Below are 22,675 nucleotides of genomic sequence, written 5' to 3' on the forward strand. Positions count from 1 at the left end.
AAGTTCAGTCATCACCAAAAACCTCTGTCTGCTTTTTGGGGATTCGCTGTCTGTATTGAGCAGTTAACATTAAAACCCCAGTTGGAGCAGGGCTGAGGTACACTTGCTTGTTCAGAGAGTGCTGCTCTCTAGCTCTGCAAAGCTTCTGTGAGGGAGGGGCTCTCGGCTCTCAGCTCTTGGTGTGGGTTGGCAGTTTTTACTTACAGATTTTATGCTGTGATCTCGAGCATTCCTCCCAATTCAGGTTGGTGTGTGATGAGTGGACAGTCATGTTTGTCTCCCTGCAGTTATTCCAGGTTATTTACTAGTTTTTTGGTTGTTTATGAATTGTTCCAGGGGGACTAACAGTCTTCCACTCCTCTCTATGCTGCCACCTTAGCTCCTCTCTAATGCCTCTTCAAATCTGCTGTTACGTGTCTCAAAAATATTTTCAATTTGATCAACAGAATGTTTTATTTCCATAAGACACTCTATGTTTTTAATTTACTCCTGCAAATTATTCTTTATGCTCTTCTAGGGTCTTCTTGATTCCTTTATATCCTTATCCATGACACTGATGTTGTTTTGGAGATTTGTGCATACTTCTTTGATTAATTGCTCCAAGATCTGTGTACCTTCTGGCTTTTTAATTTGGATGTTCGTGTTGTCCATATCTTCTGGTTTCTTCATGTGCTCTCTAATTTTCTGTAGTTTTTGGCCTCTTGGCATTTGCTTATCTTGATAGGGTTCTTTTAGGACATGCAGGATTATTTCAACATTTATCTATAATTTGGCAGAGTTACAGCTTGGTTGGGTGCACTTTCCCTGTCCTACCAGCAAATGGCGCTCTTAAGCCACCTCTTACCTTGAACCAGTTCTCCCCCAACTTCATCTATGCACTGAGTAAGGGTCCAAGCCATGTAGAAATCCAATCAGTGCTCCAATTTTCCATGTGCACTGGGGACTGCCAGCCCAGTGGGCAATGCACCCTGTGCAGTTTGGCAGGGAGTCCACTCCAGGACACAGTGGTCCTGGCCATTCCCGGGGCTGTGGATGGAGTACTCTGGGACTGCAGAGCTGTGCATCTCACCTTCCAGCTCAAATGCCCGACAGTCCCTGTCTGCTGTGCTCCCACAAGTCCCTGGGATTGGGGGAGGGCTCCAGGCAATGCTGTGTGGCGCCCTTGCCTCTAGGCTGTGCACACCCTTGGGCTTCTGTGGAGGAAGAGTGTATACTGTCACAAATCCACCAAATCCTGAAATCCCTCAAGGGAACTCTTGGCCACGGGACTGTGAATGGTATCTCCCCAGCCAACTGCAGAGAAGGGGCCTAGAAGGCTGCTTGCTCCATGCATGGCAGCCAATCCCCAGCTCGGTAGCTGCAGGGCTGTGATGGGTTCTCTCCCCAACAACTGGTAACATGGCTGCACAGGGCATGGAAAGCTGCTCCCTTCCGCACTCATCTGACTGCTCCAACTGCCAGCCCCCGGCACAGGAGCTCTTGGTCATGGGTCTACTGAAGGGTTATCAGCCCAGCCAAGTGCTGAAGAGGGTGTCCAGGGTGTGGAAAGCTGCTCCCCTCTGCGCTCACCAGCTGGCTCCAACTGCCCATTCCCTGACAGCATTCTGGGCCAAACACTCACTGGTCTTAAATGCAGGCTCTCTGCTTCTCCATCTCTGTACTCTCTATGTGGTGTAGAAGTCTCTGCTCAGCCAGTGAAACCCTGGAACTTGGCCAACTGATTTCTGAGAAGGTTGTAAAGACCACTCAACTGGCAAAGAATAGTCTCTTCAACAAATGGTGCTGGGAAAACTTGATCACCATTTGCAAAAAAAAAAAAGAGAACCCCTACCTCATGCCATATATAAAAATCAACTCAAAATAGATCAAAGACATAAATATAAGAGCTAGAACCATCAAACTCCCAGAAGAAAACAACAGGAAGTATCTTGAAAGCCTTGTGTTAGGCAATGGTTTCTTAGACTTTTATCCAAAGCATAAGCAACAAAAGAAAAAACAGATAATTGGCACCTGGAAGAAAACACACAATGGAGGAAAATATTTGGAAAACACATATCTGAAAAATGATTACTAACCAGTATATATAAAGAAATTCTTCAACTTAACAACAAAAAGCAAACAACCCAATTTAAAATGCATGATTTTCTGTAAACCCACAACTTCTCTAATAAAGAGGGAACAAAACTGTTATACAAACATAATGTAGTACCGTGAAGTAGCAAGATGGGGAAAGTATGCACTTTATATATAAGCATAATATCATGTGTGATGTGTGTATACAAAGAAAAAACATTAAGAGGATAAACCAAAAAAATTAAAAACAAATTGGTCAACATAGGTCAATATATGGGAAGGGAAAGAAGAGGATGGAGGGGAATGAGAAAGAAACTAGACTTCTAGGAATATGTTCTATATTTGACTTTTGGAACAGCATAAATAAAATGTTATCCACACCTATTCAAATTGCAAAACATTGTATTCAAAGAAAAGATCTTAAAGGTAGCAAGAGAGAAAACACAGAATAACTATGAAGGAACAACACCTAGATTGACAGAAGTCTTCTTAACAGCAACAATCTTCAAACTTCTAAGAGAAAGTAAATACCAAACTTAAATATTCAGCCAAACTATCTTACAAAAATAAGGGCAAAGTTATTTTCAGACCAAAAAAAATCCTGTAAAGTTCATTCCAAACACCTCTACTAAAGGAATTAATAAAGGATGTATTTGAAGAAGAAAGTGACCTCAGAAATGAGGTCTAAACTGTAAGAAAGATTGGTAAGCAAGGCAACTGGTTAACATGACTAAATTGAAGAATAACACTGACTAAATAAAACAACAATAATAATACCCAATTTGGAAAGATTGAAGCAAGAAATAAAATAATTGACAACTTACATGTTGCATGGGAGATAGGTGTTTAAATCAATATTTAGTGTTTTAGCTTTTAATTTCCTCACCAAGATATTATTATAAATAATGTTTTATATATGACTTACATTAAAATAGGAAATCAGATTTTCTGACGGTTGATCATTTGCCGAATTTAAAGTCATCATTAATTGTTGGATAGTATTCATAACGGTCCTAGAGGGGGAAAAAAAAAAAAGGAAGTATTAAGCAATGAAAAAGACAAAAACAAAAAAGAAATGTATTTATCTCACAAGTTAAACGTATCTTTGAATTCACTATCTCCCATGTATCTTTCAGAAATTTCATGAAATAAGACTCTGAAAAACCCTCAGTTTTCTGTTTTTAGTAAGTAGTTATACTGTACTTCAATCTTTAAAAAAAAGATGTGTTTATAATCAATAAGTTTATATTATAGAATTGATATGTTAATTTACTAATACAACTATATGAATAAAACATTAATTGGTCAAATTGATATTATTTTTAGGAGAAAATACATGAACTGGCATCAAATTCTTTCAAGAAAACATTATTACAATTACACACTGATAACTTTCAAATAATTACAAGAAGGTATTTAGTAACTCAAGTAAAGAACTGTTCTTGGCAGAGATCTCCAAGAAAGCATACCAAAGTCCCGGATAATTTTAAAGGTCTTCATTGTTGAAGCATAAAAGACTATTTCTTAAGATCTCTTTAATTCTATAATTTCATTGTGTGCAAGTGTGCACGCACGTGTGGTGTACAAAAAAAAAATTAATGTGCCAATTTTGGGATAGAAGGAACTGTAGAATGTTTAAGGCTTAAAAGGTCTTTAAATATTAATTAGTAAAACATGATTGGTGTTCTCAGCCAAGCCTCTCTAAACTGCTATCTACACTTGCTCACTGTTCAAATATATTGCCATGTGGCTTCCACACTGTACTTATGCCATAGTGACTAAGGTCACAAATGACCAATTGCTAAAACCAAAAGACATTTTTCATTTATTCTCATACTTGACTTTATTGAAACATCTGACACTCTTAAACACTTGCTCTTTCATGAAAGTCCCTCCCTCTCTTGGCTTTACTTTCCAGGCTCCCCAACCACATCTTTCATTCTCTTTAACATGACTTCTTCTATCTAGTCCTTAAATACCCTTGAATTCCTTAGGGTTCAGTCCTTAGCCACCCTTCTTCTTCACTTCAAGCAATTTCATCTATTTTTATGGCTTTAATACCCCTCTCCCCCTCCAATGACTCCCTAGATATCTTCTTCATATCACATAAATACACAAAGAACAATATTCTAATACGAATTCATCAAATATTTGTCAAACTGTTCCTTCTTGTTCCTTCATTCACACTGCCACCATCTTGGCTCAGATTTTTTCCTCTCTCAACTGAACTACCACAACAGACCAGTGCAGAGATCTGACTCACTGTGTCTGTGGTAACAGGGTATAGGCACGTGTACTTTGAAAAAACTCAGGAAATTCTAAGTTGAACCCCTGGTTAAGAATCACTACAACAGATTAATTGCTCTTTCTATTTCTTACCTCGTCCTTTTTAGTCCATATCCTCACAAACTACAACCATGTAAACACTTCAAAAATCAAATATGATTTTATCCCTACCCCTTTTATAGCACAGGGTAAATCGTGCAGACTAAAGCCTAAGCTTGTGAGCATGACATAGAAGGCCCTTCATGATCACTACCCCCTCTCCTTTCCTGCAATTTCATCTTCCCGTTTCATAGTGAATCAATATGGAACTGCTATAGTTCCCTAGACAAATCATATTGTCTCATACTTCTTTGCCTTTGCACATGTTGCTCCCATTCCTTAAAATGCCAATCTTCTATGACATAGATCCAAACATATTCCAAATTCAGTTAATAAAGTTCCCTCTGTGCCATCTTCACAGCTTGTTCATAAGTCTATTATTATACTACAGAAAATGTGTTTAAATTTTTATACAATCATTTGAAAAATATTACTGACTGCCTAATATGTATCATGTACTATGATAGGTCCTAATTATTAAATAGTGAACAAATAAAGTCATGGTCCATGTGACGTGGAATTTAAAGACTATTGTGGATACTGGAAAAAAATAAGCAAACACACAACTAAATTTGTAAGTACAAAAAGTAACGAATACAACAGGATGCTATGAGAATGAAGAATAAACGAAAATATTGAGAGAAATAAATCTCTTTAAATAAGTTGATATTTGTGCTGAATCTAAAGGAAATGTAGAAGTTGTTAACCAATGGGAAGAAAAGAAGGAAGAGTTTCAAGAAAAGGAAATAGCAATGTGAAACTCCTTAAGTACAAAAGAGCTTGGAGAGTTCAAGAAACTGAAAGAAGGCCAATGTGGTTAACCCACAGCGAGCAAGAGAAAACAAGAGATGAGGTCAGAGAGGCAACAGAACCCAGATTATATAAAGCCTTGTAGACATTGTTAAGGAATTTGCATTGAATTCTAACTGCAATGGAAAGCAATCAGAGAGTTTTAAACAGCAGGGTAAACACAGTATGATTTACATTTCTAGGATATTATTCTGGGGGTTATGTGGAGAACTGGTGGTGGGGAGAGAGGAATAGGGATGAGAGCAGAAGCAACTAGATCAGCTGGCAGGATACAACAGAAAATCCAAGAGAAAGATGTCTTGGGCAAGGATGGCGACAATAGAGAACAGTAGATGTACTGAAGAAATATTTTGGAAGTAGATTCAACAAGACTTGATAACAGATTAGATTTGGGAAGTAAGTAAAGGACATAAAAAAATTGGTTTTAATCTTTTTTGGTTGTGTGCGGAGTAAATGGTGATACTATTTACTGAGATGGAAAAGATTAACATTCTAGGTTATGTTCCCTAAGAATAGACAAAACTAGGTCTAATAATCATACCCCAGAAACTAATAAAACACCTGGCATACATAAAGGACACTAAACATATGTTTATTGTATGTATATCTGAATATATATTGAAATACATGAACAATCACAAAGCATTATAAAGCAATAAATAAACAATTACAAAGGAAATCAAAAGCAGGAAAATTCATACCTAACTGGAGTCTGTGGAGGAATCACATTCACTTCCTCATCAAGGTTACTTTTTTGTGGTGTCCTCTGCATTTCAAAACTAAATAATGACAAGCAAAATCATTCATACTGAAAATTTATAATTTGTGTTTTATAAGTCAAAAAGGCAATATAATGCCTTCCATTGCTTCCTAACATCATACAAAATGGTAAGACAATAATAGAGGTAATAGGAAATAGATGTTCCAAAGCCGCTTAAATAACTAAAATTATTTATGATGAACAGATACATTAGAGTTTAAGAATATTTTTGATAGTGAAAATGAGATGTTTCTCCCTGATATCAATATTTAAGTTGTTGAAGATTTAAAAATATCAAAGCTCAATTTCTTCAATGCCTTATGCTTTCCAAAATAATTTATTTCCACTTAAATAAAATTAGTAACCTTTAACTTGTGTTTAATTTCCAAATTACATGATTTTTTAAATAAAATTAGTTACTTTGTGTTTAATTTCCAAATTACATATATTTTCACTTACATATTAAAAGATTTCATGTGAAAAACAAATAATTAACCTTACTTATAAAGTCAAATTTTTAAAAACATAACTCTCAACCATTCCTGTTTTAGAATTCTGCATCACAATTCAAGAGAAAACCCTTTGTATTAACGTTAAAAAAAATGAACTAGGCAGGCAACAGTAGATGACAGGGTGGAGAAAAGACAAAGACCACTACTTGAGTAAACTAATTATTTCAACAATTTCCTTCTCTTGTGTATTTTATAAATTATACTCAGATAATTGAGAAGACTGTTGCTAGTCACATAAAACCTTTATTTGTTAATAAGCTCTACACTCAGAATCCTGTTAACCTTTTTCTTATTAGCTTTATATAAAGGCATCTGAAGGCAAAAGCATTATGAACAAAGATATACAACGAACAAATACCTATCTATAGGATCAGCCTGCAGAGTCTTATCATGGTCCAGAAATAATCTTGCATCAAAATCTTTGTTTTTAAGGTAAATCTCTTCATATTGTTTAGAGAGACTTTCAACCTAAAATAAAAAAAAAAAGACAATTATCTTTTCATGTCATTACATCTCTTAGCACAAAGAAGCACAGATTTAATTTTGTACAATTATATACACTGAGTTCACATGCAGCATACATAAGGTCTATTTAACAGTGAAGTAAAGAAAATGTTTTTTTCAACTCCAATTTAAGCCTATTTTATACATGTACTCTATCTATTAAAATTTTATGTAGACAAGGATAACAAAAACAGTAAAGATAAACTGAGGTATTATAACTCCTTAATTGCCAAGATCCTCAAGCACCCCAAATATCCCTCACTTTCAACTTCTTTTATGCTTATCAATATAAAATAACATATTTTTCAAACACTGAAAAATCCTCTTGATTATATATTCTGCCAATCTTTTCTCAACCTTTTGGTTCCCTACAGCTACCTTCTGTTAAGTATCTTAAGCAAGAGAATTAACTTGATTTCTTAGCCCAATTAGCACATTGCATGATTTATTACCAATTTTGGACACTTTTTCAATGACTAAAATCTGCAACTCTTACATCAGTTCTGATCCATAATTTTTGAATTATTTAAAAATCGAGCCCAATGGATAACTATTTGGCATGCCTTCTCCTATGATTTTTTTTTTTTAACTAACGTTTTCTATTTATTTCATTAATAAAAAGTGCATAGTACAAACCCTTTACCCAATCCAAGTACTCAGTAAAAGATCAACAATAAACCCTGCATGGCACAGACATGATTTGTTTGGCATGATTAACATTTAAAATTAACATTTGGTACATCACATGACCACTATTGCTTTTAACAAAGTAATCATCAGACATGGTAACAAACACTTAATGATTTTTCATTTAGAAATATATAATGTTAAGACTAAAACTACTATTGCAACAACAAAAATTTAATCCATTAACTGTAAACTCTTCAATTTTCCTTCTTCAAGTTGCTGTGTTGTGTCTTAAGCTGAGCTAGTCAAATTTTAGCACAATATTCTTTTAGAGTGACAGGCTTTCATTTAGAGTGATAGACTTCCACAGTTCCTTTGAAAATATAAGATATCTATAATTCCATAAACACTGTCACATCACATACTACAAAGACACGAAAAGTAACATGGAATAGGTGTACTCAAAAATATGACTTACTGACCATGGGATTGTGACTGGATAGATACACGATAAAATCTTTTACTAAAAACATTTCCAATGTTAACTTTTTCCATATGAAAAGCAAAAGAAAAAAATTACTTTGCATAAAAAAACGCTGAATGACTCAAAAGCAAAATAAACTCTTAATGGCATTGGTGGAATGTTTAAGAGCCAAAGGTGATTTTAAAATGTGGACATTTATCTTTCTTTTTCCAGGTTATTTTTAAAGGATTTTAGCCACAGTTGAGGTGAATGTTTACAAAGCCAAGTAGTGATTTAACAGTGTTTTCAATAAAAAAGCCACATGTAGAAACTTTAAGAATTAAATAGAATAATATAAATTACAAGTTATGTTAACAAGAATACTTTCTGTGCAGCACACTGTCTTCAGGAATGCAGAGAAATTTTACAAGCAAAAAAGACAGCTATGATAAGAACTTTCATTACTAATTAAGTAGATGGTCTATAGAAGAAAACTCTAAAATCCTAGAAGTAATATCAATTAAGTGTATGTGACAGAAATGAAGGAATAGAAATAAGAATCCAGATTTCCAGGTATCTTGCTAACACTAGACATTCTGTTTCCAAGTTAGAGCTATTTCTTAAGCCAAAACCAATTCTCATTTATCTGTGAGCCATAATTTATCTCTGCCAGGGATTGGCTCTCAGGCAGCTGAGAGAACAGACTGTTAGGCTGTAAGGGCAAGCCTTCAAAGTTCAGTGGGCAAGGGCAGAAAAAGGAAATGCTATTGGATTTTTCTCCATCTTAAGTTGTTCCTGCCCTTACTGCCTTAAACACTTTACCAGTATGGAGCTGGGAAGGCTCCCAGTAGGTCTCAGCAAGAGGAAAACCTTTCATCTGTGGTGTTCTGTTCATTTACCAAGATCTGACTTACCTGTGTTATCCTTCTGTTAGCACAATTAAAGAGTTGGGGATATTATTTCAAGAAGTTGAGCATAAAGCCAAGATGCACAAGGAGAAATGCAAGCAGTTAATATTGGGTTATGTACTGAAATGATCCCCTTAATGTTTGTGGCCTAGAATGTAATCATAGCAAAGGGAAAAAACCTCCATTGAGTGTTACAACTGTATCAGAGATTCTATTAAACAGTACAATGACATAGAGAAGTTTATTCAATTCATACAAGTAATGTTTCAGACTTATACAATGAAAAGCTAGTCTGAGCTAAGGGGGAAAAAATCCTTATATTGATAGCAAAATATCTTCTAGTCCCCATAAATAACCTGCAATCATTTGCTAGGAAAAAATTCCATGGCCACACAGGTCATGCAGGTGTTTTTTATGGTAATTATATTAATTTTTTTTTCAAACTGAACAAAACAATGCAACTTTTACTTTTTCTTATATTTCAAAACTACTTATATCAATTCTTCCCATCCCAATCCATCCCATTACCAAGAGAGAAATGAGATAAGGGGTGAGAAAAAGATCCTTGATTGTTTCTCATTTTCCTCCTTTTCCCTTGGAGAAAACTAATAATTCATTTTTAAAAATGTGAAAGAGGATAACAAGAGACAAAAAATTTTCTTGAAAATAAAAAGAATAAATAAGTAAATGGGCATTCAGATGTCAATAATCAAACAGGCTCCCAATATAGCTTTAAGGTAATTTCATTTTAACAGGGAAGTGTTAGAATAGAAAAGAAGCTTCCTGAGAGGCACTTGTTTTAACGATAAATTATAGCTTAATTTATTATTGTATCAATTATACCTGGCAATGGCAGAGTTAATTTTTTTCTTCCTTTCATGAACCCTTGCAAGACTAAAATACAGTGGCTTATAAATGTCATATAATGGACTGGTAAATATCCACCATATCTCAATCAATCATGTTTATTTAAAGTTTTGATAACATTAGACACTTTTTAGTGGGTGTAAAAAACTTAGTAAACAACCATTTCATTTCTTCTCCTATCCTAGTCACATAAGCCAGTTATAATAAATGATACAGATTTCAGCTGTAATTTGTAAAATATTCAAGGGCTGCCACAGTCCCAAGAACGAGAAAATTTGCACCCACAAATAAACCATCAAGATAAATGTAAATACAGTGTAGTTTTAATTTTCATTCATACAATCTCAGACAAGTCCAAGTAACTTTATAAATACCTTATGCAAAAAGTAATTTTTAAGCCTATCAAAACTATCTGAAATATTTAAATTCAGAGATATCAAATTTCCTTCAATCAGGCCAGAAATTAATCAGGCCAAAAATTATGATCAGTTACAAACAGAATGAATGGAATGTTCATGTTTGAAACAACCAAAAAAAAAAAGCCACATGTAACTATTTTTTAATATCATTTACTCAAATATACTGTAAATAGGAATGATGATAACACAGGAAGCAAAAATAAGCTTGCAAGGGAAATTTCTAGAAGTTCATGAAAACAATACCATCCCAAACTGCAGATGCAAAAGGAAAAACAGTTATAATGGAATTAAGAGTACTGTGGTCATCTTCATTCATTTGGTCGTGCGAGGTGTTGAACTATTTTCACTTCCCATATCACAAAGTTAGTCCCAGGAGGGGATGGTGGATCTTGTCCATTATGAGGTCTCCTTGGCTTTACAGGTAGGTTGGATCCTCTTAGATTAGGAGGTCTCAGTAAGAACAAGATCACTACAATAACTATCCAGGCCATCAAGATCATAGTAATACTGATGCCATTATCACCAGAAGGTACTGGTAGTTCCTGAAGACATTCTGCGTCTGTGCAGTAGGACTGGGACTGCCTCAACAGATTGATCAGCCTTCTCATCGCATGTTCATGAGAGCTAACACATTCACAGGGATCAAATCCACCGTCTGCCATGATTATTCAGCTTGATTTAACTTGACTGTTTAAATCCACCCAGACAACAACTGATGGGGTGGGGAGGTTGGGGATGGGGCCAAGACTTGGCAGGAAGATGGCTTGGAGCCTCCAGAACGCTGCGGCCCTGCAGCCGTTCCCGATGCAGCTGACCCGCCCCCGGCTTCCTCCCCCGCCTCTGTTTTGATTCTATTGACTACTCTATTGACCACTCTTAGCCATGAGACCCGATCTGCCAGCTCCCGCGGGCAGAGGCGCAACAGATTGCCTACGATGACTTTTAAAGCTAATTTGTTTCCAAGCTAAGAGGACTAAACTTGCATTCCAAAAGAAGTGCTCTGAAGAAATCCAGTTAAATGAAAATTTTTTGTTTGCCTACATGAGTGCATTAGGCATAACAGTCATTTGCACTTAATAAGTTTTATAATTGTTCCTGTCCTACCTTATTGAGGCACTAATTATCAATTACCTATTGACAGGCAGCTATTAGAATTACATGAGAAATGCTGGGTAAAATGTAGTTTTTCTTAAGATTTCTATTAAAACTGTAATCCTTTTAAAGGAAAGAAATCATTACTAGCAGTGTCAAAGAGTCTTCAGAGCTGTGAAGAGCATATTCTTCTGTAGCAAGACTCGTTAATACATTTGGCCCTTTTTTCCTCTCCAGCACCGTATCTTACCACTCTCCTGTCCTGTACCCTAACCTTAATGAATTACTTGGTGTTCACCAAACAGACCATACTATCACACATCACTGTGCTTTGAATCTATAATTTCTAACCCCTGGAAATGCCATTTCTCATAAAGCTTACTCAGCTCTGAAATCCCATTAATTACTTTCGAGCAATTTTCCATGAAACCTATTTGCCCCAGTTTGATTTTGCTGACCTTCCTCTGAGATTTCACAGCACCCTGTGCTCACTTCTATTAGCTCTTATAGACTTTGGAAACGTTCTATTTCTTGGTCTGTCCCACTCCCTAGCACCTTAAGGATAGTGATTGTGAATTAAATCTCTGTATCCATGGTCTCTAGTACAATGCCTCATACATATTAAGCACTCAATAAATATTTGTTGAATTAATAAGTTAACTGAAGAGTGAGCTGCTAATTCAGGTCACAGAATCAGCAGTTTAGCTATTTAATTTCCTGTCTTTCAGTCTCGGTGACTAATTCTAGGTACCTCTAACACACTGCTTTATCACTGGATACTTGTTCATCATCCTTTAAACAGCCTTTTTTCCACATATTACACCTGACCACCAAAAGTACGCAGTTGTTCTGTTCACGTTGAAGAGCAATACATTTGTAATAAAATGTGAAAAGAAACACAAAGTTGGTTAGTATACCACTAAGATATATAATCATAGCCTTTCCAAATTTATTTTCAATAAGTAGTTTTTAAAAATACTCAAAAGACATGTTCCACAGTGAAGTGATACCAGTAATGCTGACAACCTTAATATGGACCCTCTATTTAAGGATGCAGAACAAGGCAAATTAAAATCAAATTTCCTCTGTATGCTTAGTTATATTTAGATATTTAATGGCATTTTGAAATTCAAAAGTCTACACTTTTCAAAATTTTCAGTACAAAGCAATTTCTAATACAAATTACAGTGATGCTTTTTTATGCACTCTATATTCCGAAGGCATTTTTGAGGCTCTACCAAAGTTGGTTTCATAATAATTCTACCTAGCTAGATTCCTTTCCTTAGGAAAAAAAAAAAAAAAATTAATATACAGCAAAGTGATCTTAAGAAATTTAGACAACCATCTCCCCCACGCCTTAGTCTAAAAACACATTAATTTTTTGTTATGTGTTCTTTCAGATTACCTCTGGAAGTCCATTAGAAGTCACAATTCCCAGAGAATTCATAAAAGGTATAAAATTTTTGAAATAAACATTTTTCACCTGAAAAAGATAAAGTTAGAATGAACTATTAATTAAAAAAAATTAATCTGTCACATTTTCACACTAGAATAAAAGTATTAACTGCCATATTTTCATCAGTTACATACATACAAACTAGTGTGATATTTATTTATAATTAATTAAATTATTTACTTTTTAATTTATGTGAAGCAGATTTCAGGTCCTAAAATACAGGTGGTATGAGGAATTGTTTATGAAATGGAATTTACATGAAGAGAACCCACTGAAACCAACTTCAATAGTCCATATTTAAGAAGATGGGAAAACCAAAAGAAATTAAACAGCTTGACCAAAGTTACACAGCAAGGAAGTGGCAGAGCTGGAATTAAAGCCTAATCTGCCGATCACCACAGCCAAGGCTCTCATTTGTCTACACTGTCTCTGATTTCTTTCCAAAGCTCATTTTTGGACAACTTCATACACAAGTCACCTGATATCAGCTCAAGGACTGTCAAGTCAAGTTTGTAGCATAAATTCTAAACTATACATTTTATATGCTTTTATTAGAAAATAATTTCACACAAACAAAAACAATACCTGATAGTTCATGTCAAAGTCAAATAAAAATGTTTTGTGGAAGTACATGTTGTATGATGCCAAAGAACCCTACAATCTACATGAATAATCAAAGACTATACTGGAAAACCTGGAGTTATCTTCCTACCTATTTCACACTTTCAGTGTACTACAGAATTCCAAACAACCTATTTTTCTTTATTTAAATTCCTTTCTCAAAATGTGTAGTCAACATTTATTAAGGTGTAAATAATTTAAAATCTGGTTCCTACCTTCCACTTTACAAATAAGTCGTAAATATTAAGCCTCTGAAATACTTATTATGTAAGTTTTGTTTTCTAATAAACTCCCACTTACTAGAATATTTATAAAGTAGGTGGTTCTCATTAACCAATCAGTATTGACCAATAGTTTATGGTAACCATATTGTATATAAATAATAAAATGTCAATTAATTAAAATACCACCAAAGCTTTAATCAACTATGCTTTTAAAATCATGACTATAAAGATTCTAAATTATGAGTTCTTCAAAATGGAAAGTAAAAAAATGATTTATTCTTAATCTTAAAAATGAAAATTTACAAGTAGTTCTGAATCCAGAGAATTAACAACCAGGAATTAGAAATTGCATCTATTTCTATTCATTACCTTGATGGACTAAGCAAGAGAACTGAAGTAGAAAGAAATATTTCAACAATATTTGCTTATTAGCAAAGACAATTTGTGATTCTAGGAAAGTAAGAAAGTACTTAAAAAGAGCCATAATGCTAAAACCCAGATACTTGATAAATCGCACTAATACTTCTTAAACTGGACTTCAGTACCATACCTCATTCCTTTCCAAAGTTGACAGGGAAGAGTCAAAGTTGCAACATTTCATACACCTATCTGGTGCTAGTGATTGTGCATAATATTAAAATCCACGAGAGAAACAGCATGGTAGAATGAAAGGAGCACTAAAATCAGATGTCCCCTAATCTAGTCTAGGCTCTGTTAGAATTAGCTAAGAGTCTCTGGATGCTTGTTTACTCATTATTAAAAAGAGACTGAGTATATTATTTGTAAAATTCCTTCAAGTTCCAACATTACAGATTCTATGAACAAGATAAGTGATTCCTGGGTCCTCATATATACTCTCTACCAGCCAGTAACATCTAGTGTAATATTTAGAAGGAGAGAGCAATTATAGAAAGCTAAACAAAAATTTGATGTTGGTACTATTTATCACTAAACCAAAACACTAGGGTTTTCTTTAAAGGTATTTTTAAACATTAGAATATTTTAAAACCTCAGCAATTCAAAGAACAAATACATTTGAAAATGACTGCCTTAATGACATACATTCTGTGATTCCAGAGTAAGGGTGCTACCCTCTTTAAAATCAAAGTATCACGCACGCTACAAACGACTGAACCTAAAAGACGTCAGTTTAGGGAAATAAGCCAGACACTAAGGGGTAAATAGTGTATCAGCTCACCTATATGAAATAAATAGAATATGCAAATTCATAGAGTCAGAAACTAGAATACAGATTACTGGGGCAGATGTGGTGCTGGGGATTGGGAAATAAAGCTTAATTGGTACAGAGTGTCTGTTTGGGTGACGGCAAATTTTAGTAATGGAAGGTGTTGATGGTAGCAAAACATCATGAATGTAAATAACACCACTGAACTGTACACTTGAAAATGGTTAAAAAGGTAAATTTTAGGTTGTATATATGTTTACCACAATGAAAATAAAAATTTTAAAAATCCAAGAAATGTACAACACAAAGATTAAACCCTTAAACTATGGATTTTAGTTAACAATGTAATTATAATAATATTGCTTTATCAATTGTACCAAATGTACACGACTAATACAAATGTTAATAACAGGAAAAACTGTGTGTGTGTGGGGGGGTGTTAATGTGGTAACTCTGTCCTTTCTGCATGATTCTATGTAAGCCTACAGCTACTCTAAAAAATAAAATTTAATTAAATTTTAGAAATCAAAGTAACTAAAGATGAAAATTATTTTTTCCTAAATATTTTACTACTACAAAAGAGTTGGCAATAATTACAAAAAGCATGCTCATTACAAAAGAAGTATATACTGTTAGACAGAATTACATTGAAATCTACTTATTGTTTTAAAAGAATTCATGAAGTTAAATTACCTCATCTATATTACATTCGTGTTCTTTACAGAGAACTTCAATAATTCTTGTATCATTTTCTAGTTGTTTTGCTATCCGTGCACTCCTGTTCTGACCTCGCTTGGTGTTCGAGGTGAACCATTAATAGGTATTACAGCTGTTTCTGTAAAAATGGTAAATTAGATAAGAACAATTGTACATTCTAATAAAATAATGAAAAATTCTAATTATAACTGTTATATGAAGATCAGAAATAATCTTGGTAACATTCTGCTCCTCTTATTTGTTAGGCCTCATTAAATGGATGACAGTTTCTTCTATTCACTGAATATGTTATAAATTATGTGCTGATACTAGTTTTTGCCATCTATATTCTCCTCTTCCCACAACCAGCCCAATAAAGAACTATAAAATACCCAAAGCCCCAAGACAAATGCAAAGAAGATAAGGAAAATAGCCAACTTATAAACTAATTCTAAGTGTATCCTAACTCAGTCTGCAAGGGGGGAAAATGTTTCACTATTTTAAAAGACCTGAAAATAACAAGCAAGTATTCACTGCATCCAATTTCTAGATACAGTATAAAATAAGTTAATTTTTAAAGTTTAAGCAAATAACATAGCATATAATAATGCTTTTTAAAGTCAGGTATGTAAAAACAATAATGTAAAAATAAACTGATTTTTTAAATCTCCTAGATTGCTTTGAATAGTCCCAATTTCAACTGAAGGTGGATTGGCTATTAAAGAGATAATAGATGATTAGGTATAAAAAGATTTATTGGCCTCCAGATCCAGCCCCTAACCTTACAAGAAATTGAGAGGACAGAGGAACATTTTAATCATATCACAGGATGCAGTCAGCAAACATTAGACCTTGGGAAACTCAACAAGACACTGATTATTTAATAAATTAACAAAGGAAAAACGGGGGAAGAGACGGAGGAGAAACTTTAAGAGTCTTAAAGGCTTATCAACCAGTCACAAAGTATGGACCTGCATAGAAAGGAATTTGCTCCAAAAAGAGGTCTGGCCTTTTTCCTAGCTCTTGGGGAAGTAACCTCTTGCTACTTCCAGTTATAGGAGCATCTTTGTTAGTTATGGTAGGTCTGGGACCACATTTGATAGTTCTATGCTACAGAGATGACTCAGGGTGGGCGGGTCTCACCTGTAGTCTTAGGGTAGGGCTGACCTCACGAGAAAGACCAACCAAGTGAAGGGGGGTGGGAGGAGTTGGGACTTGGAGCCACATCATATCAGCCTGTGCTCCCGAAACTCCCCACCCTCTCAAGGGGGGAAAGGTGCTGGAGATAGAGTCCAGCCACATGGGCACTGATTCTATCAACCATGCCTAAACAATGAAAGCCTACATAAACTCTGGACACTCCAAACTCCAAGACTGACAAGATACATCCCTGTGCTGGGAAAGTAAAGCCCCAGGCATCATGACTCCACAAAGAGAGGACATGAAAACTTGGGTTTGAGACTGGCTTCTTCTTGTTTGTATTCTTTTACAATAGTAAAATTATAATCATAAGTTCCACACTTTCAGTGAATTCTGTGGGTTGTTCTAGAAAATTATCAAACCCAAGGGTGGTGTGAACCCCCAAATCTGTAGCTAGTTGGTCAATAGTGTGGGTGGCCTGGGCCCCCCCAATTGCCACTGGTGTCTGAAAGGCAATTTTGTGGAGGATGTCTCTTAACTTGTGCAGTCTGGTCTAACACTGGTTAGTTAAGAGACAGAACTGAATTGAATTGTAACTGATGATCGAAGTTTTTCCAGTTTTTATAGGATTTTATTTAGATTCTGATTAAGTCAACCTGTAAAAAACTTAAAATTACACTTACAAGACAACTGAAAATCTGGAGACATTTGGTGATATTAAGGAATCACTATTAATTTTTAGGTATGATGATACTGCTATGTTTTTAAAAGTCTATATCTTTTAAAGTTACCTACTGCAATGTGTAAGGATAAAATGATATGCAAAGATGTGCTTCAAATTAATACAGCTGGGGAGACAGGGTCATTGATGTGGTGACAGAATGATCATAAATCATCCATGAAGCCAGGTAATGAGTACCTCAAGACTTATTATACTATTGTTTACTTTGGTATTAATTTGAAATTGCCCATAATAAAAAGTTAATTAAAAGTTTTCCATACTCAGTTGATTCAACCCTCATCCAGGTTCCTGTTTAACAAAGCATTTAGAGAATTAAATGCAGATCTGAATTATCCATTATCCAAAAGAACAAAGCCTGTCGACCTAACACCCTATATCAACTTATTAAATTTATATCATTGAAAAATAAGTGAAGAAAAGACACATAAACGGACTTAAAAAGGTTGTGAAAATTTCTGAAGTTCATTTGCTGTTTCTTATATATAATTTAAAAAAAAAAAAAACTCTCTTACTTGCATGTAATTTCTGCTAAATGACCTACTTCACTGCCAAACAATGTTCAACACATTTTCAAAATTCTGCTCCAGACTTCTTTTTCTTTTCCATTAAGTTACTGCTTCAAAAGATCAACTAGGCTTCAGCCTTTCAGCTATTTCAATAATACTTTGAGACTTGCATGTTTTCATCTATGTCCTCTATTATTTTTAGTATTATTATTTTGTAATTACAGGAGCAAGGGATCAGTGTACTTCCAATAAAGATTACGTTTTTCTGAAGTAAAAGTAATTTCAAAATCCTCTTGAGACCATCAAAGGCAGGGCAAGATGGCAGTGTAGGGAAATGTGGAATTTCATTTGTCCTCTAGGGAAGTTAGTAATAACCAAGAGCTGTCTGGAACAACTGTCTGGGGGACCTCCATGACCAGACACACCATACACCAGTCTGAAACAGGTGGAAGGGCTGAGATCACAGTGCAGAACTGTAAGTACAGTCTCCCAATCTGTGGAGACCAGCGTCCCTCCCCCAACAGCACAGCAGGCTGTTCTGGAGTCACTTCCCCATGGGAAAAAGCAGTCTCTTAAAGGAACAAGGGAAGGTGACTCAATCAAGCTGCAACCACAGATTGAATTAACAAATCTGGACTACTGATTACAAGGTAGGGGCTCAGATAAACTCAGAGCAAGCACAAAACAAACCTGGGGCTCTCTCTGTGGCAGACAGGAGGCAGGGCTGATAGGGGTGAAAAAAAAAAAAAGGAGGCATTTGGAGTTGGCTGAGTACAGAATACTAGAAAAGGGCTTTGCACCCAAAAAGGGGGCACACAGAGACAGGTACAAACTCCAGCTCTTGACTGGTGAACTGGAGGGCTGGAGATGAGCAGTGAAAAGGATTTTCTTTTTGTTTTTCTTACTTTTTAGCATAAAGTAAAGCAGCAGGCTTTTTCAGTTGTCAGCAGTGCCCCAGGTAAGATAAAGCTAACATATGTCTGAGAGACAAAGTAATTAGTCAAGCGAAGGAGATTATTCCCTGAAGGGTGTATCTTCCCCAAGAAAGACATGGTGGGGAGGGCCAAGCACAAGTGGTGGCTCTCATTCAGAGAATTCAGACCCCAGGGGCTGGAAAATAGAAATAGTTTAAATCTGCCCTCTGCCTCAGTCTCTGTCTCAGCCAGCCCCTGGTAGGTACAGGGTCTGCTGAGAATTAAAGGCACTGTAACACTATAGGTCAGTGGGGTGCTGCAGGCTGATGAGCACCACCTGCTCGGCAGGATAGAAAAAAGCACACAATCAAGAGGCCTCACAGCAAGGTCTGACAACATGCTGGGTCTCATCACCAGGGAACCTTTATACTGATTACACCCTTTTCCTGAGTCCTGGGCCTGTCCTGTCCGGGAAAACCTGACTGGGGTTGATTCTATCTGGGGAGACTCTCCTCAAATAAAAAAAAAAATAAAACTTTAATATAGGTAGGGAAAGAACCAGAAAAACAAGGGTTGAAAAATCCTAATCAGTTAAACAGAAGCTATGCTAAAGGTTTAGAATAAGTTGAACTGAATATCAAAGAGATAGAGAACAAAGCTAGCCAACAAGAAAACCCTAGGTAAAAGAGAGAAAACAACCTCCAGAATAATCAAATCAAGGAAATCAGATGCCTCGATACCAACAAAAAAATCACAAGTTATAGCAGGAAGCAGGGAGATATGGCTCAGTCAAAGGAACAAACTAATACTCCAAATGAGACACAGGAGTTGAAATAACTAATTAAAGATATTCAACCAACATGCTAAATCAATTCCAAAATCAAATCAATGAGCTGATGGAAGATATGGCAAAGAGATGAATGATATAAAGACAACACTGAGTGACCAGCTTGAAAAAAACCTTGACAGATTGAAAAAATAAATAGTGTACTTATGGGAATGAAAGATACAACAGAAGAGATGAAAAACACAATGGAGACATACAAAGCAGATTTGAAGAGGCAGAAGAAAGGATTAGTGAACTAGAGAACACAACATATGAAATTCTACACACAGAAGAAGAGATAGGGAAAAGAATGGAAAAATATGAACAGGGTCTCAGGGAACTGAATGACAACATGAAATGCACAATGTATGTATCATGTGTGTCACATAGGGAGAAGAGAAGGGAAAAGGGGTAGAAAGAATAATGGAGGAAATAATGACTGAAAATTTCCCAACTCTTACAAAAGACATAAAATTACAGATCCAAGAAGTGCAGCATAAAGCAGAATAGATACAAATAGAGCAACTCCAAGACTCTTACTAATCAGACATCAAATGTCACAGAATTCTGAAAGCAGCAAGAGAAAAGCAATCCATCACATACAAGGGAAGCTCAATAAGACTTATGCAGATTTTTCAGCAGAAACCATAGAAGTGAGAACGTAGTGGTATGATATATTTAAGATACTGAAATAGAAAAACTGCCAACAAAGAATTCTATATTCGGAAAAACTGTCCTTTAAAAATGAGGGAGAGTTTAAACTATTTTCAGACAAACAGACAATGAGAGAGTCAGTGAATCAGAGACCAGCTCTGTAAGAAATTCCAAAGGGACCACTACAGGCAGACAGGAAAAGATAGGAGAGAGAGGTTTGGAGAAGAGTGCAGTAATGAAGATTATCAGTAAGGGTAAAAAGAGAGGGGGGAAAATATGAAATATAAAATCCAAAAGACAAAATTGAAGAAAGTACTGCCTTTACAGTAATAACATTAAATGTTAATGGATCAAATTTCCCAATCAAAAGACAAAGACTGACATTGGTGTTTATGGCAGCAGTAATCATGATTCACAATGCATGGAGGTAGCCTAAGGTACACAGAATGATGAATGGAATGGCAAACTGTGATGTATACATACAATGGAATACTGAGCAGTTACAAGAAGGAATGAAGTTGTGAGGTATTCAACTAGGTGAATGGACCCTGAGGACAGGCTATTGAGTGAAATAAATAAGAAATGAAGAGACAAACATTATAACAACTCACCAATATGGATTAAATATAATGGGCAAATGCTGAGAATTGAACCTGAGAGCACAGGTTATCAGGGGAAGGATTATGGTGAAGGTTCCTAGACTGTAAGCTCTTACAGCAGTCACATCTACTCCCGAGTTGCAATGGTTATCTCTGAATTCTGAGACACTGAGCTCTTTGTGTACAACCTGGTCCATCCCTGGACCTTTGGGTATCTGTATGACACCTGAGACTCAGAGCTAGAGTTCAGCAGCTATGAATATAAGTATTACCCCATACAGCAACTGTTAATAAAAGCTGAAAAAGAGTTCAGATAGAGATATGAATGAGGCTGATCTGGTTAGGATTAAGGCAAATCTGCCTAAGAGTAAAGGATGATGTTGACGGTGTTTTAAAACTTCACCTTCTGTGTGAGACCAAAGGAAGAGATGTTTATTTGGTATAAAATATATAATTTCTGTACCATACTATATAATTTAACTTATATGGTCAGTTTGTCCAAACACCATAATTATATGGAACTCTGAATAGGGAGTGAGATCTGGTTGGTTTGTACAGGTTAGTGTGAAGCCCTGATACATCCCAGAGTAATTTAGGCAGAAAATAAAAATGTATTTGCAAAGCCCCCTTGAGGGACTGGGAGAAAATGTGGAAAAATTAAATTTCCCCATCTGGGGAATTACTGATATTCTCACAAGCCCTGGGGGCTAATAATTTAAAAGGCCAAGCCATTGATATTGGGGCTTGCCCTTATGGAGCTTGTTATTACAAAGGAGAGGCTAAGCCTACTTATAATTGTGCCTAAGAGTCACCCCCAGAGAACCTATTTTGTTCCTCAGATGTGGCCTCTCTCTCTAAGCCAACTCAGCAGGTATCACTACCCTTACCCCCTACACGAGACATGACTTCCAGGGCTGTAAATCTCCCTGGCATCGTTGGATTGAGAAAGCCTTATTGACCAAAGGGAGAAGAGAAATGAAACAAAATAAAGTTTCAGTAGCAGAGAGATTTCAAATGGAGTTGAGAGGGCATTCTGGAGGTTACTCTTATGTGTTACATAGCTATTCCTTTTCAGTTTTTAGTGTACTGAAATAGCTAGAAGGAAATACCTGAAACTGTATTAAGAATCAAGGCAACACATTAGCCTTGATTCTTGAAGAGGACTGTGTAACTATGTAGCTTATACGGTGTGACTATATGTTTGTAGAAACCTTGTGGCTCACACTCCCTTTATCTAGTGTATAGAAAGATGAGTAGAAAAATGGGGAAAAAATTAAATGAATAATAGGGGGGGTGAGGGGGATGGGATGTTTTGGGTGTTCCTTTTTACTTTTATTTATTTATTTTTTTGGAGTAATGAAAATGTTCAAAAATTGAGACAACTATATGATGGTGCTGTGAACAACTGATTGTACACTTTGGTTGATTGTATGGTATGTGAATATATTGCAATAAAATTCAATAAAAAATTTTTTAATTAAAAAATAAAAGACACAGACTGACAGAGTGGATTAAAAAACAGGACCCATCATATGCTGTCTACAAGTGACTCACTTTAGACATGAGGACAAAAATAGGTGGAAAATGAAAGGCTGGAAAAAGATATTTCACACTAACAACATCCAAAAAAGAGCTGGGGTAGCTATACTAATTTCAGATAAATTGGACTTCAAATGTAAAGCAATTAAAAG

The 22,675-nt window shown here is 35.6% G+C and overlaps 2 protein-coding genes across 2 annotated transcripts in view; both read right to left on the minus strand.

Annotated features, from left to right (window-relative positions):
• The window catches only part of RB1 (RB transcriptional corepressor 1), a 248,164-nt gene that overhangs the window by 119,776 nt on the left and 105,713 nt on the right, over positions 1 to 22,675 (minus strand). The window contains 6 exon segments of the mRNA XM_037799633.1: positions 2,999 to 3,086; positions 5,970 to 6,047; positions 6,899 to 7,008; positions 12,826 to 12,903; positions 15,601 to 15,701; positions 15,704 to 15,742. Coding sequence (XP_037655561.1) covers positions 2,999 to 3,086; positions 5,970 to 6,047; positions 6,899 to 7,008; positions 12,826 to 12,903; positions 15,601 to 15,701; positions 15,704 to 15,742 — 494 coding nt within the window.
• Positions 10,637 to 11,624, minus strand: LOC119507437 (small integral membrane protein 14-like). The gene has a single exon (XM_037800603.1). It carries the CDS (start codon positions 10,988 to 10,990, stop codon positions 10,637 to 10,639), a length of 354 nt encoding a protein of 117 aa, XP_037656531.1. The 5' UTR covers positions 10,991 to 11,624.

Source organism: Choloepus didactylus, chromosome 12 (genome assembly GCF_015220235.1).
Source record: "Choloepus didactylus isolate mChoDid1 chromosome 12, mChoDid1.pri, whole genome shotgun sequence".
NCBI lineage: Eukaryota > Metazoa > Chordata > Mammalia > Pilosa > Megalonychidae > Choloepus > Choloepus didactylus.